The sequence below is a fragment of the Pyxicephalus adspersus genome, chromosome 11, assembly GCF_032062135.1.
Source record: "Pyxicephalus adspersus chromosome 11, UCB_Pads_2.0, whole genome shotgun sequence".
NCBI lineage: Eukaryota > Metazoa > Chordata > Amphibia > Anura > Pyxicephalidae > Pyxicephalus > Pyxicephalus adspersus.
Window position 1 is genome coordinate 38,910,788 of NC_092868.1, and position 16,511 is coordinate 38,927,298.

At 39.4% G+C, this 16,511-nt stretch overlaps 1 protein-coding gene across 1 annotated transcript; it reads left to right on the forward strand.

Annotated features, from left to right (window-relative positions):
- Positions 1–1,061: 1,061 nt before the first annotated feature.
- LOC140340783 (uncharacterized) lies at positions 1,062–6,493 on the forward strand. The gene is made up of 4 exons (XM_072426163.1): positions 1,062–1,764; positions 2,646–2,823; positions 4,044–4,099; positions 4,970–6,493. Exons 1-4 carry the CDS (start codon positions 1,281–1,283, stop codon positions 5,098–5,100), a joined length of 849 nt encoding a protein of 282 aa, XP_072282264.1. The 5' UTR covers positions 1,062–1,280; the 3' UTR covers positions 5,101–6,493.
- Positions 6,494–16,511: the final 10,018 nt, after the last annotated feature.

Consider the following 16,511-nt stretch of genomic DNA (forward strand, 5'->3'; position numbering starts at 1 on the left):
TTAATTTAATTAAGTTCTGCAAGGCTGGAGAAGATATACTTTTATCAGTAAATCTGAGTAATTCAGCAAACCTTAAATGGGTCTGGTTAAGGATTGAAAACATTTGCTAGCATCTCTACTTTGTCCAGATACCTTACCCAGCAACAAAAGATGTTGCCAAATCACTCAGCTAGCAGTAGAGTCAATACCTAACACTGCATATGCACAGAACGTTTCCAGTTTCTGGAAAAAGAAACCTAACACAGCAATAAGTGTTAATTAGAAAAGATTAATTCATATGCATTTTGTGTTTTGCAAGTCCCTTCAGCCACAGAAATAAGGAGAGAATTTGTGATTTCAGTGCCTCTATTGTAAACTTTACAAAAGTTTTTTTTGACATTGGATTGGGGAGGGGTTAGATCCTTTGTCATTTTTTTATTGTCTGTGTGCCTTTTCAGAAGATTTACCCCCATTGTTACCAAAACAGAAAGCAAGGGGAAATCAATCACATTGGAGCAGTGTTTATCAACCAAGGTTCTGTGGCACCCTAGGGTTCCCCCAGAGGTTGCTAGGGGCTCCCTTAACAATTTTTACCTCTCAGGCCAGTTTAACTGACTCCAATGATATTTTTGGTTATTTGTAAGGGTTACATTCTTTCGAGTTGCTAGCAATGTTGGAGGCATTCTTCCCATTGACCACCATGTTAATGTAATGCAAGCTTTGGATATAGTAATTATAGCAGGGGTTCCCTAAGACCTAAAAGTTATTCCAAGAGTTTATCCATGTTACAAAGGCAAAGAAACACTGCTTTGGAGTTATCTCCAAAGCAGAAAGTGAGGGAAAGCTTCCAGTGGGAACATCTGTTAAATAGGGGAATATCCTCCAATGATCTTTTGTGTCTCTGGGAGTCCTAAAGAAAAAAATTTATATCATAAATATTCATATATATAAATATTCAGCATTATGTAGCTGTACCCACTTTTCACCATAGGGCAGTGGATGAGAATATAAAATTGGAATGTAAGTATTTCGGTAATTGCTAAGATTCCAGATAAGTTACTGTAAAATACTGAAGCCTTTGGGTCAAGGAAACAACAAAGCTTCAAATATTTTAGTTCTTCCCTGAAGCTGTTTATTAAGCAATACACGTGTAATGTATCTCCAAGGTCAAAGTTATGAAAGGTATGAATGATATATCATCAGGTTTCCGGCTCCACCTCTACATGTCTAGCTGGGTATTATAAAAAGACCTGCATGTCTTACTAATATGCATTGCCTCAGAACAATTGAACACTTTAACAATGGAACTGAGAGTTGCTACAGGCCTGTTTCTTATACTCCTTTGTAAGGAGATAGCTTCTCAATTGCCACTGGTCACAACAAACACGGTTCAGTCATCAACAATAGCATCAAGCTCATATCAGTCAGCATCCACAATGGCAGGATCAGCCTCAACAGCCTCTACAGCCTCAACGGCATCTTCAAATACCACGGTCAACACGACCACAGCAATAGGCTCCATTTCCACCACATCTAACACTACAGCCAGTGCCCCATCAGCCACAAATCTAATATCAGCTAATATCAACACGACAGCAAACAGTGCTTCCACATCATCAAATAATGCATCTACATCAAGTACCACAATCAGCAGTACAACCAGCACCAGCCTCACAACTATTACACCCAACACAGTATGTAACATTGTAAACAATTCTATTGTCAATGGAAGTTTCCAGCTCACTGTCACTCCAGATGTCCTTAGCAGTAACAATGTTTATACCGGTAAGTTATGCGTCATTTTTTTTCTTTATATTCATGCATGTTCTACCTTTGGGTTCACTTTTACATTACACTAAGCCGTAAAATATTTTTTTGTCAGAGCTTCTGTCTTTAGACTAGGGTATCATATTTCAAGCAAAAGCTGAAATTGGGGTTGTGTTAGGAATATACACACAAATGAAATGGGAATTCATCTTTTTCTGACCGGTTGGATTCTTGAGTCAAGGAGCCTGATTTATTAAAGCTCTCCAAGGCTGGAGAGAATACACTTTCATCAGTGAAACTGGGTGTCCTGGACCAAATCCATTACAGTTTTGCTGGATCACTCAGCTTCACTGATCAAAGTGTATCCTCTCCAGCCTTGGAGAACTTTAATAAGTCATGCTCATTGTCTCAGTTGCATTTTGAATGACAGTATTTTAGAGTGGAATATGGGATTGCTATGTCATTTGCCATGATGCTGACCTCCATGCTTTAGAACATTGAGAACCTGAAATGTGAATACAGACACTGAACTCTGAATCTACTCTGACTTTACTCACTTGCAAACTCGTCTGGGTCAGAGACAGAGAAAGTATTAAAGCCAAAGGTTCAGCATAACAACCAGACAACTACCAAGAGCAACAATAACAGGTTCAGTGTAATAAATTGCAGCTACCAAATTTCATGTTTTACTCATTTAGAGCACAGATTAATGAAAGATGCCAGATTTTTTTTTATCTGTACTATGTATTATGTGTACTGTACTTTATGTATTGTTGCATATTGATCTCTGCATTTATAAGAACAAAAAAAATCCCTAACAATGTTAAAAAAAGAAACATATTTAATGACTGATCCTTATTTTTATCTTGATTCCTGACGGTAATCAATTTCATCTACAGTGAAAATCAATGGAAGTGGAAATGCAACCGTTGTTTTGCAGGCCATGTCTGGTGCAAACTTTGTGGGAAATTGGTCATCTAGCAACCCTAATTGTGCAGGCTCACCTTTGTTCGACATGAATACCATGTTGACTGCAAACTGGACATCGCCAACCAGTTTAAATCCTGTTGAAATCAGGTTTGTATTTTATGTAAAGGCCATCTCCATATTGAAGCTTATATTATACCATGGGGTCATATGGTCTGCCAGCTGCTGGAGCCAGGAGGAGGCATCTATGAGGGAAAGGAGATTTGCTCCAGGGTGGCAGACTGATCAGACTTATGCAGGGTGTGGTGCTGGGGGGTTACAGATCTAGAACTCTTTAATCTGTTCCTTTGCACAGTAAGCATACATAGAAGACCTGTGACAAAACAAAAATAAAAATACTAAGTTGTGGGGTAAAGTGTGATGGTAATGACATTTGTGTTCATACACTGTGATCTTTCTAGAACAGCAGTGTCAAACTCAAATAAACAGAGGGTCTAAATTAAAAACTTAGACCAAGTCGCGGGCCAAACTTTACAGTGTAGAATGAGTGTGCCCCTGCCTCTATTTATAAAGCAGTAAATCTAACATTCAAGGAAACATTCCCTGGTGGAGAATCTAAAATGCATGAACCTGGGAGACTCCCCACAAGGAGATAATTTAGTGAATACCAGAATCATAAATAGCTTTTTTTTAAAAAAAAAATACTTTTACAGAGAATGCAATGTGAAACCAAATGACTTGCTGCATTCATTTGGATTCACATTGCATTCTCTGGCACAATTTTCTGGCTTACCTGTCAGTATAAACTCTGTGGGGTCCACGCATAGGCTGCTGTTCAAAAGAAACGAGTGATGCTGCTACTACAATTCCCAAAATCTCTTGCATCTATAAAATACGGGGCCACGCATAGGCAGAAAGGCCGCTGGTCTAGAGAGGCGAGTGATGCCAGGAATTGTAGTAGCAGCATTGTACTCGCGACTATGGATTGCAGTAGTGGCAGGCCAGCTGCAATTCATATTAGAATTCTTCTGGGGGGCAAAAAAAGGACGTGCCGGGCCAGATTTGACAACCCTGTTCTAGAACATGTGTTAGTAATTGAATTCTAGATATTCAAGAGTTGACTTTAAACATTGAAATGGTCAAAAGATGTTGAGAAGAATAGCCTTCATCATATGCATAAGTAGTTACCCTAAAGAAACAGTCAGGAACCATCTTCCTACTTTAAACTAAAGCAATTGAATATGTAATTCATGGCTATGGGTCAATAAAAAAAGATAGCATTTAATAAACAAGCTGATTGTATTTTATAGACGCTCTGGTTATGACTTTGTTCTTTGGGCTATGTTTTAATGTTACATTTTTTTTTCCAGGGCCTTTATTAAGGTGTCTAATGATACTTACAAACTTACCAAAACACTTAATCCTGGTAAGTTCATAATTGATGTCTTTTTTTTTTTTTTACCAGAAATAAACATGCTCAGAGTGGGTAATTTATGAAAGGACTTAAAGCATTTTTACATAGTGAATATTGTTGTGAATTTGCACTTTGCAAAGGATCCAAAATGATGTTCAAGGAAATGTGTGGGAAATATGTAGGAACTTGTTCTCAAATGTTATGTGTGAATTTATGTTACACAACCAGTCTACCAATACTCTTTGTAGAACTGAATCATCTAATATGATGAGTTTCACCTCACGTAGGGTAGGTATTTACAGTATAACATTTATAGCATAATAACAGGCTTCAAGGTTTATGATTGCTGATTCAATTTTTGAAAGACAACACAATTTTCCTTTCCAGCAGCAAGTCATATATCTCTGAATGAGATCAAATTAAGCATTAGATTTCTAATATTATGCTTTTGTTCCAGTGGACTCTGCAGGCAGATTTAATATATCATGATATTGGTTTAAACTGTTTGCAATAGTATAGTGCATTTTTTTGGGATCAAATGGAATTTTAAATCTGTACATACTGTATTCTGAAAAGTGTGTTCAGTAGAATGTTTTACATTTTTTTCCAACATCTCAAATGAGATCAGGTGGGTTGAAAATATTTCACAATCTGTTTATATGTTTCACGTTTGAAGCAGCTTTTTGTTGTATAGCTATTAGTCAAAAAGCCAATATATTTCTGGGGTTACCATAAAAAACTTTTTTATGGAGGCTAAAACAATCCCTCATTGCTTTCTGCACTTATAGACATTTTTAATTGTAAGCATCATATTATTTAAGTTTTAGTTAATGAAAGGATAACATCGCATCTAATTTTTTATTTTTTTTGTTTGTGTTACAGCACCAACCACTGCAAAGCCAGCTTTAACAACAGCCAAAAATGCAGGTTCCAAAAGCCGTGTCATCTCTACATATATGGATCTTTCAATGGCCCTCCTCTTTCTTCTAATAACCACAAAAGTTTTATTATAAACGGTCATAAAATTATGTTTGCCAGAAAAAATATCAATTATTTAGGGCTTGAAAAAATGCACTAAATATTTTTTTTTTATTCTCCCCATGGGGTGTCTTTATTAAACAGAAAAACAAAATTGCCTCAAATAGGCCAATCAGATTCCAGAATTCCAACATGCTCTGGAAAATGACAGTTGACCTTGATTGTGATTTTGTCTGTTTTTTTTTCATAAATTATATTTAATAATTAAAAATATGATAAACTTACTGACGTTTTTAGAAATAAAAAAAATTAAGTAAACCTACTCACAATATCAAATCAGAATATAAATATAAAGTCAAATACCAAAGTTTAAATAACATTTAAGTGGACACTAGAGCCATTTCTTTTAGACAATTCAATAAATACAGCTCAGGGAACAAAATGAGCCCATATAGCAAACCCAAAGAAACCACTAAAATTTACATTAGCCAAAAGTATTTTTGATTGGTTATTATAGGTTAGTAGATTTCGTGTATCATAATTACACAATACATTAATTTTCAGAGCACTGAAATCTTGTATAGCAATATAAATTTAACTGACCTGTAGGTTAATGGTAAGTCACTGAGTCTCAGGATTAAAAAAAATTTGCTGTGTGCTAATAGCGGCCAACAAAAGAACACTCTTTTAGGCTGCTTGGGCAAATTAGAAAAAAAAATGCAATAAAATGAGGATTAATTTGCAATAATTCGGGTAAAGCATATTTAGTTTTAAAGTCGATTTTCACTTATGTTAGTAATTGAGTTGAGAAATGAAAGTAATGTAAAAAATGTAAGACAAAACAGGGTTTTGTTTACACAATATGGGGTGATGCAAATCAGTGCAACTTCCTTAAGCTAGGGGAATGTTTACATGGCTTAGCAAATGGAATGAAGTTGTGCTGACTTTTACAAGTAAAAATCAATTTTTTTTACATTTTTCTTGCACATGGCTTGGTATTCTATTTCAAATTGTTTTACCTCATTTAACAAGATAAGTGAAAACTCACTTTGTAAAGTAAAATAATATCATTAAAAAAATTCTTTAAAAAAGTTGGCTTCCCATTGCTCATGATGCAACTGTTGTGGTTTAAATAATGAACTTCAGTCTAATACTTGTGGAAAAAAGTTCTGTCTGGTTTTGTTCTCTTGATTTCTTAAATATTGAAGACTAATTTGGAAGTTGACTTAAGTGAGCTGTTCATGTTTTTCTGCAGTGAAAATGCTTTCAAGTACAAACACAAAATAAAAAACATAAAATCATTGTAGAAAATTGATTCTTAAGTAAATCCGAACAATTATTGAAATACTACATTAAGCTAAGGTAACCATTTTGTTATACTTTTTTAGTTTTTGCATGAAGATGTTACAAAATAAACACATATAAAACCAACAACAGGCCTCTTGTGTTGTGGTATTTAAAAATACAATGTTGTAATATTGTTTTACTTTGTAGTACAGTACATCAAATACATACCAAAATTAGAACATTGAGTGTTATTTTGTTGAGTTTGGAACACAAAGTTGGATTTTATTGAGTGTAAATGGGAGATAAATCAAGTTATAACGCTGAGGTTTCTATCTCAGTCCTTATATAGAGCAATTTTTGAGCTATTTAATTATATTCAAGGGGCAGAAAAAGGAGAGAGATCATTTTTAGGATATTGGCATATTTACTCCTTACCAAAAGATCGGATGGAGGGGGGTGCCCATTTCATGGTTTTCTGGTTGAGGAGAATTGGACGCAGATTCTTGGTAAACCAACGTTACCATTACTCTTAAATACCCGAATGAATTGACCACTCATATTAGTGTAAGCCTATCAGTCTAAGAAGGTAGACTTGTACTTGTATTATATGACAGTGGATACTGCAACAATTAGTCCCTATTTTTCCATTTTGCCTGTGTCTTAATAATCAGTAGCATGTGCAATCACTTCTTCTAAGCTGAAATTTTGGCAGTTTGCTGTTCTGGATCATTCAGGTGTGTGATAAGTGTCAAGAAGGAAAGACATCTTCAATGATCAGGGAGAAACAATTGGTGCTGCCCATAAATCTGGGAAGAATTATAAAGCCATCCCCAGGCAATTTGAATATTGTTATTCTATAGGGAGGAAGATTATTCACAAGTGGAAAACATTCAAGACAGTTGCCAACCTTCCCAGGAATAGACATTGCAGTATATGCACCAAGGTCAGACTATGCAAAACGCGGATAAGTTCCTCCACCTCTAACTCCATGGGCCTCAGTTAGTGTGTTAAATGTTCAAGTTTATGACAATACACATAGTAAAATACAGAACATGTATTAAAAAAAAAAAAAAAAAACAGCACTGCTTAGATTCTTAAAGTTGAATTTGAATAGACAAGGAGGCTTCTGGAACAATGTCATTCGGACAGAGAAGCCCAAAGATGTTTGGCCATAATTCGCTGTGTCATGTTTATTATTATTACACAGTATTTATGTAGTGCTGACATATTACGCGGCACTTTACAAAGTCCATCGTAATTTTTTCAGGGGGGGGGGCTGCATGTTTTGTAATGTGGGAGGGAACCGGAGTACCCATAGGAATCCCATGCAAACACAGAGAGAACATGCAAACTCCATGCAGATAAAGTACTGGCCAAGATTTGAACCTGAGACCTAGCACTGCAAAGACCAGAGAGGGAACTCCAAGCTACCATACTGCCCTTTGGGAAAAACCAAACACTAACGTATCAAGCAATATGTGGAGGAGTGATAATTCGGGCTAGTTTTGCAGCCACAGGACCAGAGCAATCATGAACTCCTCTGTATACCAAGTATTCAGTAGTCAAATCCAAGGTCATCTGTGCAGCAGCTAAAGCTTGGTTAAAACGAAATCATGCAACAAGACAGTGCAAACAAGACATTTCAGCAAATCCAGGTGTCAAGATGGCCCAGTCCAGAAGTTTAGACCTCAACCTGATCAAAATGCTATGGAAGGACCTTTAGAAAGCTGTAAATAAACAAAAGCCTGCAAACCTCAAGGAACTCATCAATGTTACAAAATAAGTAGGCCAGAATTCTTCTACTGATGTGAGAGATTGATAAAGTCATACAGAAAATGAATTATTTAAATTGTTGCTGCTAATGGTAGTTCTACAAGTTATTGAATTACTTTTTCACACGTCTTCACCATTTTGGTTTCATTTTTGTAAAATAAACACTGACACAGTGGAATGTCAGTTGTGTGTTGTTTTACATAATTTTAGAACCTAATAAGGACCAGATATTTTTTATATTCCAATATGTAAAACCTTTAGGATGGAAATAGGGTGTATTTTCTTTTTCCCGTGACTGTACATTTTTGCCTCTGTCTGTCGGGTTTGTGTCAAAAAGTTGGCCCCCATGAAAGTATCCTATTGTCACCCTTATAACTAGTTATTTAAACTAGTTACTAGTTTTACATCTTGTTAAATTACTTTCAGTGACATTGAAAACATATTAATTGTGCTCACTTTTATAACCATCTAAAAAAATTAATCAAAATATAAACAGACTTGTGTTAAGATTTGCAACATGATGAGTTGCAGGGATGAGTGAAAATGCTCAATCTTCCATCTATTTTTACAAAATCATATTATCTTTAGAGAATCACTTCATTTTTTTCTATCCAGAACCAGGGTTTTGGAATTTAAAGGCATTTTCCTGCCAAAATCTCATAAATTTTAGCTACAATCACAATAAAGTAAATCTATTACACAGGCCTTCAAAATGTAAAGACTTGCAAATTATATTTACTATTTTAACTATCCCCTATGTTTTTTGAGGTGCAGAATGAAAAAAATGCAAGGACAAAACCTAGAAAAAAAATACTCGGATCAATGGTAAGCATGTATTCAAACCTGATCCCAAGTGTCGCTTCCTACTGAGCAACTTGAAGTGATAGAAGTAATGGAGCACATTCCCTGATCTCAAAGAGAACCTCTTTTGATATCCAGTGTTGGCTGGATATTTGCCTGGATGTATTCATATTTTCCTAATTATTGTGCTCCTGCCAGTGTCCTGCCTTTGCTACTGCTGCTGTTGCATTGCATCCTCTCCGACCAGTCTGTGTACTAACCTTTGGCTATTGAATTACTGAAAATTCTTTATGGCTTTCAGCCTCTAACCTGATCTACCTGGCTACTAATTTTGGCATGCTCCCTGACTATGCTCCTATCTTACTCCAAAAAGGCCCAGAGCCGAGACATGGAGGTGCGGGGACTGCATGGCAGGGTGTTTTGGGCCCACTGGCAGGGGAAGGGTTAAAAAAGTGTTGGAAGGAGAGGTGGGAAAAGTGTGGGTTGGTAGGGAGGAGGAGAAAAAAGGGGGGGGGTTAAGGGGAAGTTAAAAAGGCAAAGGTGAGACTGTGCAAGGTAGTTAAGGTCCTGTAGGGAAAAAGTTTACAATGTGCTGCTGTGACCATAAGAGGTGTAGATGCACTGCTGGAGAGGCAAAGGCTCAATGATGCACCCTGACTGCAAGAAAAAGTGCAGTAGATCCTGAAAGGGGTCATGCAGGCCCACCTGCTGAGGGGCCTGCACAGAGACGGCCTCAAAGGTCTCAGCCCGCAGAGCACATTAGCCCTGAGGTTACCTCTCGGGCTCAGCACCACTATGGGAGCCGCAGGAGGGACCCTCCATGCTTGGGAGAAATGCCTAGCTGAAGTGGAGCCCGGATTGTGCTTTGTGGTCCCTTCTCCTCATTTTCCAAATGTGCAGGAATGGGGGCCTTAGCAGACCACAGGCTCCTGGGGGCCCGACAGATGGGATGGGGCCTGGAGGTCCAGTTTGTGCGCCGCGGGAGGCAAATCAGGTGAGTGTGGAGGACGCAGCGCGGTGCGAAGTACATTTGCTTTGAGGGTCCCCTGGAGGCACACCTCCAGTCAGAGGTAAAATAGAGGGTTTGGTGGGCAGAATATTTTGATATATTCTTCCTACTTCCCTTGGACAGGCGGCATAGTTCCTGGCGGGTTTTAAGGAGGAATTCTGCATTCCTTGTCACCTAGTGGCGGGCCCGGGGGTGCCTAGGAACATGCAGTTGGCACAGAACCATCCTAAAGTAGTGGAGGAAGCTGATGAAAGAGGTGGAGTTCGGCGGAATGAGTGACCCATTTTATTCTCCAGCAATGGACAATTAAGTGGTTTCTTCACTGGGAGTGGTTCCCAAGAAGAAGCCCAAAAAAATTCAGGCTTAGCCATCATTTGTCTAATTCGGTGTCTTACAGGTGGCCTTCCAACTGCTGCCAGTACATCCAGACAGCTTGACCCTGTTGAGTGCACTTGGAATGAGGCTTTTTTTGTAGACAAGAGCTTGCCCATGGGCTGTCCCATCTCTTTTACGTTCTTTGAGAATGAATTGAATGGGCAGTGCAGGAGGTGGCGGGAGAAGAGTCATTATTCCACTACCTGGATGAGTCCTGATGCACAGGTCCACCTGGAAGTAGGATTTGCGCCATCTTGCTGGCTATGTTGCAACACTTGGTGGTGGTTTTTGGGGTGCATTTGGCGGCTGACATGACAGCCATGGTCTTCTTGGGTGGACAAGCTGGAGGATTTGCACAAGGGAGTGAGGGAAGCATGGGGTTGCCGGAAGATGCAGTTGCATGAGGTTCAGTCCCTGTTGGGGAATCAGAACTTCACCACCCGGATCATGCAAATGAGGTGTGTTTTTAGCAGGAGGTTGGCGGTGGCTAAGGCAGGGGTGAGAGCTCCTACACATTTTGTCCGTCTAACACAGGGGTAGGCAAACTCTGGCCTTTAGGCCAGATACGGCCTAGCCAGTAGTCCGTTCTCGCCTAATGCCCCCCTGGTCGATCCGGCCCAATCCCAGCCGGTAGGGGAAGAGAACCTGCGGCTCCGGAGCGGCATGAGGGAAGAGGGGTAAGGGGACATTTCCTCTCCTCTGTATGCATTGTGGAGGAGAGGGATTTCTCTTCAGGGCATTCCTGATGGGGGGTGGAGCCATCAGCGTGGGACTTGAGAGAGAGCCTGGCCTAGTGTGCCTTCTTGACCTCCTAAAATGGCCTAGTAGCCAAAAAAGTTTGCTGACCCCTGGTCTAACAGGACATCCAGGAGGACTTAAGGGTGTGGGATTTGTTTTTGGAGTCATACAGTGGACATTTCCTGTGGTTGGAGGGCCCCATCAGAAGTTTTGATTTGGACTTATTCACGGATTTGACGGGAGTTTTTTATTTGCATGTAACTGGTATGCGGGGGTATAGTATGCGGTGGCATGGTCAGAGGAATGGCAGGAAGCTGGGTGATTGTCCAATTTGGCCCTTCTGGAATTGTTTCTAATAGTTTTGGCAGTGGAGCTGTGGGCGGCGGAGCTGGGGAACAAGAAAGTTTGTTTTCATTGTGACAACATGAATGTGCTGCAGGCAGTTAATAGGTTTTCAGCATCTTCCATGCGAGTGGTTAGATTGCTGCGTCATTTAGTGCTGCTGTGTTTGCGTTGAAATATTTATTTTGAGGCAGAACATATCCCTGGTGTGGCTATTTCCATTGTGGATGCTTTGTCTCATTTTCAGTGGGACAGGTTTTGTGGATCGGCGTCAGAGGAGGTCGCGGCAGGGAGTGCCATGCCCCACTCCAGGGTCTGTGGAGAGTTGCTCTGGAGTCACTGCTGGATTGATTTGGCGTTTGGTGAGTGAGATGATGTGGGCTGCCTATTCTGCAGTTTGGGGTGATTGGTTGTCCTGGTGTGAAGCAGGTAGGGGTTGAATCAGATGAGGATCATGCTGTTATATTAGTTGTGTGACAGTTTCACTAAGGATTGCTTGGTGTCCTCAGCGAATTTGAGGATGGTGGGGTTGGCCTTCCGGTTCAAGTTGTGGGGTGTTAAAGATGTTACCAAAGACTTTGTGGTGCGCCAAGCCCTAAAAGGAAAAGTAGGATGGTCAGGGATGCTAAACGTCCACTGAGTTTTGCCCTGTTGGGTGAGTTGTTGGGTTGTTTAGGGGTTTATGTAGGTCAGCTTATAAGGAATGCTTACATCAGGCAGCTTTTGAGCTGGCATTCTTTAAAGCACAGAGATTTGAGACATTGGTTAGTCCTGCTTGGAAAACAGCAGGGGGGTTATTGGTGCATGATGTGGAATGTGATGGAGAGATTTTACAGCTGTTAATACAGAGGTCTAAGATGGACATCTGGGTGGGGGGTTTCCAGTTGGTGTCGTTCCCTATTTCGGGGTCATCTGAATTTCTGGTGGAAGGGGTGCTTTAAATAGGGCCAGGACGGGGTGGTCCTCTGTTGCTTCATGCTGATGGGTCTTTGAAGGTGCAATATCACTTTGTGTGTTTTTAGGAAAGATTTAGTGGCGGCAAAGCCCCACTGAAAGTCCACAGGTTTAGTTGGCTGGATAGACCCAAGGATTTTTCGATGATTCAAGCAGGAGGGAATGATCTAGGGGCCCGGCCCATGTGGGAAGTTATTCATGACATCAAGCTGGATTCTCTGCAGGTGAAGGTGGGGTTCCCGGGTATGGTGGTCATATAGTCCAATATAGTGGCTAGAACAAATTGGCGGTTGGCTAGTTCTGTGGAGCGCAACGATAAAGCACAGATTAAGATTAATAAAGAGATTGGGAGGTGTGTTTGTAGGAATGGGAGGGTGGTGATGTGGCATAGGGACCTGGAAGTGGACATTTGCTAGTTCCTCAGAAGTAATGGAGTCCGGGGGGCGTGGCTGGAAGCCGACTTAGATGGATCTCTTCTGCTAGGGCTGCAGAGAGAGAGCATCCTTCAGGGACTATACCAACAAGCAGGAGGCAAACACAACAACAATTTTCTCCCTCTCAGCTTCTCCTGCACTCAAGGCAGAGATGGGAAAAAGGAGAAACACTAAACTGCCTAGGAAACTTACAAACGTTTATCTTTCCTCTGAGCACCAACGGGATCAAGATGGAGCCAGAAGGCTGACCTCACGTACACATGCAGCTTCATCTACAATCCTTTCAGATTCCAACAGAGTTATGCAATCTCCTAGGAAGGAAACAATCCTGGATAAAACCTCTCAATCTTCTTCAACAGGCACCAGCCCTGTAAAATCAAAGCAGAAACTTTCCTCCAATGATGATTTACAAGGTAGAAAAATCTCTAATACATTTGCTGCAATAGAAGAGTCTTCCTTAGAAGCAATGGAGTCCACTTGAATGCGGTAAGGACTAATTTGTGGTGCCTGGGTTTGGAGGATGCAATTCAGAGGCGCTATGGTGGCTGGTTTTCTGTAAGGCAGTGGTTTGCAAGGTACTGAAGAATGTGGGGTGCCTGTCTGAGGTATGGGTGTCCTCGGAGGTGGTAAAAAGGTGGTAAAGAGGTTATTATGTCTAGACCAGGGTAGGGTCTGCATTTGGCGGATATCTGCACCTGAGCAGGGTTCAGCGACTGCAAGCCAAAAATATCAAGCCTTGGCCGACCTAATTGGCCTAACATTTTGGTGATTCAAAGCCTTCCAGGAACTGCAGCCAAAAATATATGAGTGTTAAATTGTTGTTATGGTTTAAGTTTATGTTAAGGTATGGGTATTTATGGTATGTAAAATAAAATAAAGTTTTTAAAGAAATATTTAAAGTTTTGTATGATCAAGATCAGCTCTTCCAGCCAGTGTCTTCTCCAAAAAAGTGGATTGTGTGGGTATTAGGGCTGGACAGATGAAGGAGGAGGGGGTGGGGGTTGGAGAAAGTAAAAGGTGCATCAGGGCTACCCTAATCATGCATTATTACAACTACTTGTGCACTGAACCCAGCGAGTTTATCATTGCTGATTTGCTTGTTGCTGCTACCTCCAGCTATTAGACTAGCTTGTTCTTTGGTCACGACAGCATGACTTATTCCTTATTCAAATATATTCATAATCTCTGTTGTCATTTTTTCTTCAAGACAAACATTTAAAATAAAATCAGTGAAAATTGAAAAGTTCTGCTTAAAATAAAAAAATGATTTCTCAATGTCGTGTTCACTGTCCTTCAAAACTTCTCTTGAGTCTTTATGTTATTTATCCACAGTTTCTTGCTTCATCCCCCAGTAATAGTCAGCAATCATGCTAATTTTCCACTGTCCCTGGCATCTTTCCATTTCTTTTGATATCCTGTTGGAACTGCTCACCTGGTTCCTCACTCAAAGCACCCAAAGTTTTCTGGGAAGTAGTACAAAAAAGGGCAGAAGAAATGCAGCTTAACCACCTGGGCGTTACACTGATGTCTAGATTTCTGTTCCAAAAGCGTTACACTGTCTTTCATGAATTTTTTTAAATTGTAGACCTGTTACTTACAGAAATATGTCCAAACAGGGTTCTAGTGGATATCATGAATATAAAAAATGTTTGAAACACTTTCTAAAACACCTCCCTAGTGTCCGTCACATACCTATAGACAAACCCACATAAATATATTTTCTATTATTTTGTATTGGATTGCATACAGGACTTTGTATTCAATCCAATACAAAATGAGAACAAAATTCAAACTCTCATTTTGTATTGGATTGAATAGAAACTCCTGTATCCAATCCAATACAAAATGAGAGTTTGAATTTACCAATTACATACTTTGTATTTATTTTGAATTATTTTGTATTGGATTTGGATACAGGAGTTTATATTCAATCCAATACAAAATGTGTTTGAATGAGTTTTAATTTGAATTTCCCGCACACGCGCCGACGTCATCGCCGAAGGACATGCACACGCTACGGACGGACAAGAAGCCGGCCGGCTTCTTCTTCTCGGAGAAGGCACCCGACGCTGGAGATCAACGCTGGAGGACGACGCTGGAACCTGACGCTGGATGATCGCAGCAGGACCAGGTAAGTGATCGATAAACCCGAACTTTTCTCACTGTATTTTCATACAGTGATAAAAGTTCGGGTTTATCGATAATTGTATTTTTTTTAACCCGAACCCGAAGGTCGGGTTTAACAGTCGGGTGGTTAAGGCTCATTGAACAAACCATTTCTTCTAAATTTGTCAACATATTCTGCACAATGTCCTTAAAGTTTGGTTTCATATGGTTACCAAGGAATTAGGTGACCACTTCTATAAACAAAGTCAAGCTGCCTTTTTATTCTCATACATTTTTGTCTGATCTTTAATCAATTTGTAGATGTCCTCTAATTCCAAATTTGATGTGGAGTGTAGGCAGAAGTACTTTGCTTTGGGTCCATAAGATGTGCCATCACAATGTTTTTACTTTTTCCAATGGCACTCATCTGGTACTCATTTCAACTTTTATAAAATCAATCTCAAATTCTTGTACTGCTCTTTCAAGTGTACTGAATGGCCAGTGGGTATTAAGGCAAACTTATTGTGATTGTGAAGGAGCACTGCATTTGTGCTTTGTTGTGAGGAGTCAATGAACAAACTCAATTCTTTCCCATTGTACTCAAAGAAATAGAAATAGAACATGTTCACGAGCCATGAAACATGGTTGCAGTACACCAATTTATCATTTTGAGAAAAATACAGAAGAATGAGATACCTGGTTCTAGCAATATTTTATTTTCGGCACTTTAAAACAAAAGTATTTTTTTTATTTTTTTTTTATCTTAGGAATGTTGAAGCTCTTTCATGGAAAACAGCTGACTTTATGTAGCGCCCACAACTTGTTCTGATCACCAAATTTTACTCCAAAATCTGCTAAATAAATCTGCTGCTTCACAAGATAGTTCCCATTTATGTAACAAAAACTGGTCAGGCAAAGTGGAACAATGACAAAACTCAAAAGAGCACAGTACAGACCATCATGGTTAGGTTAAATATAATAATATGTGAAAAAACCTTACATGAAAAAAAAATGGATTTCTTTTTCAGATTTAGTGGCCCAAACACATCAGAATCAGTGAAAACTTTTTTTTACATTGCATGCCTGTGTTATTTGATGAAAACAGGGCTATCACTCCGTCCCTACCCCAGAAATTTTGCCTATCTCTCTGTTGAATCTAAACTACACACAAACAGGTAAATAAACAGTTGGAATGCATAAATGAGAGTTGCTTTTTCTGTATTTATATTAATCCATAAAAAAAGATTTATACACTCCTGATAAAGGAGCTTATAGACATCTTTTCCAGGTTTCCAACCTTCATTGACCAGGGCTTACTGTATATAACTACTTTGCATGCATAGCTCAGTATGATCAATCAGAAGGATAATATGTCTTTGATGATAGTACTGTGTGTTTGTCCGGCATAAAAATGCCTTTCTGCTCAAAAAATCTTTGAAAACAAACAGCTTTAGTTATTCTTTGGCAGTTAAAGAATACAGCAGACAAAAATATGGTCACCAACCTGTCTCTGCTGTTTGGTATGACTGAGTATATCTCAGGACTGGATAGTTAGGAATACAAATCCTTTTACAGGTAAAATTGCTTTATTATAAGCACATGAACATATATACATTTGTCTGGAGTT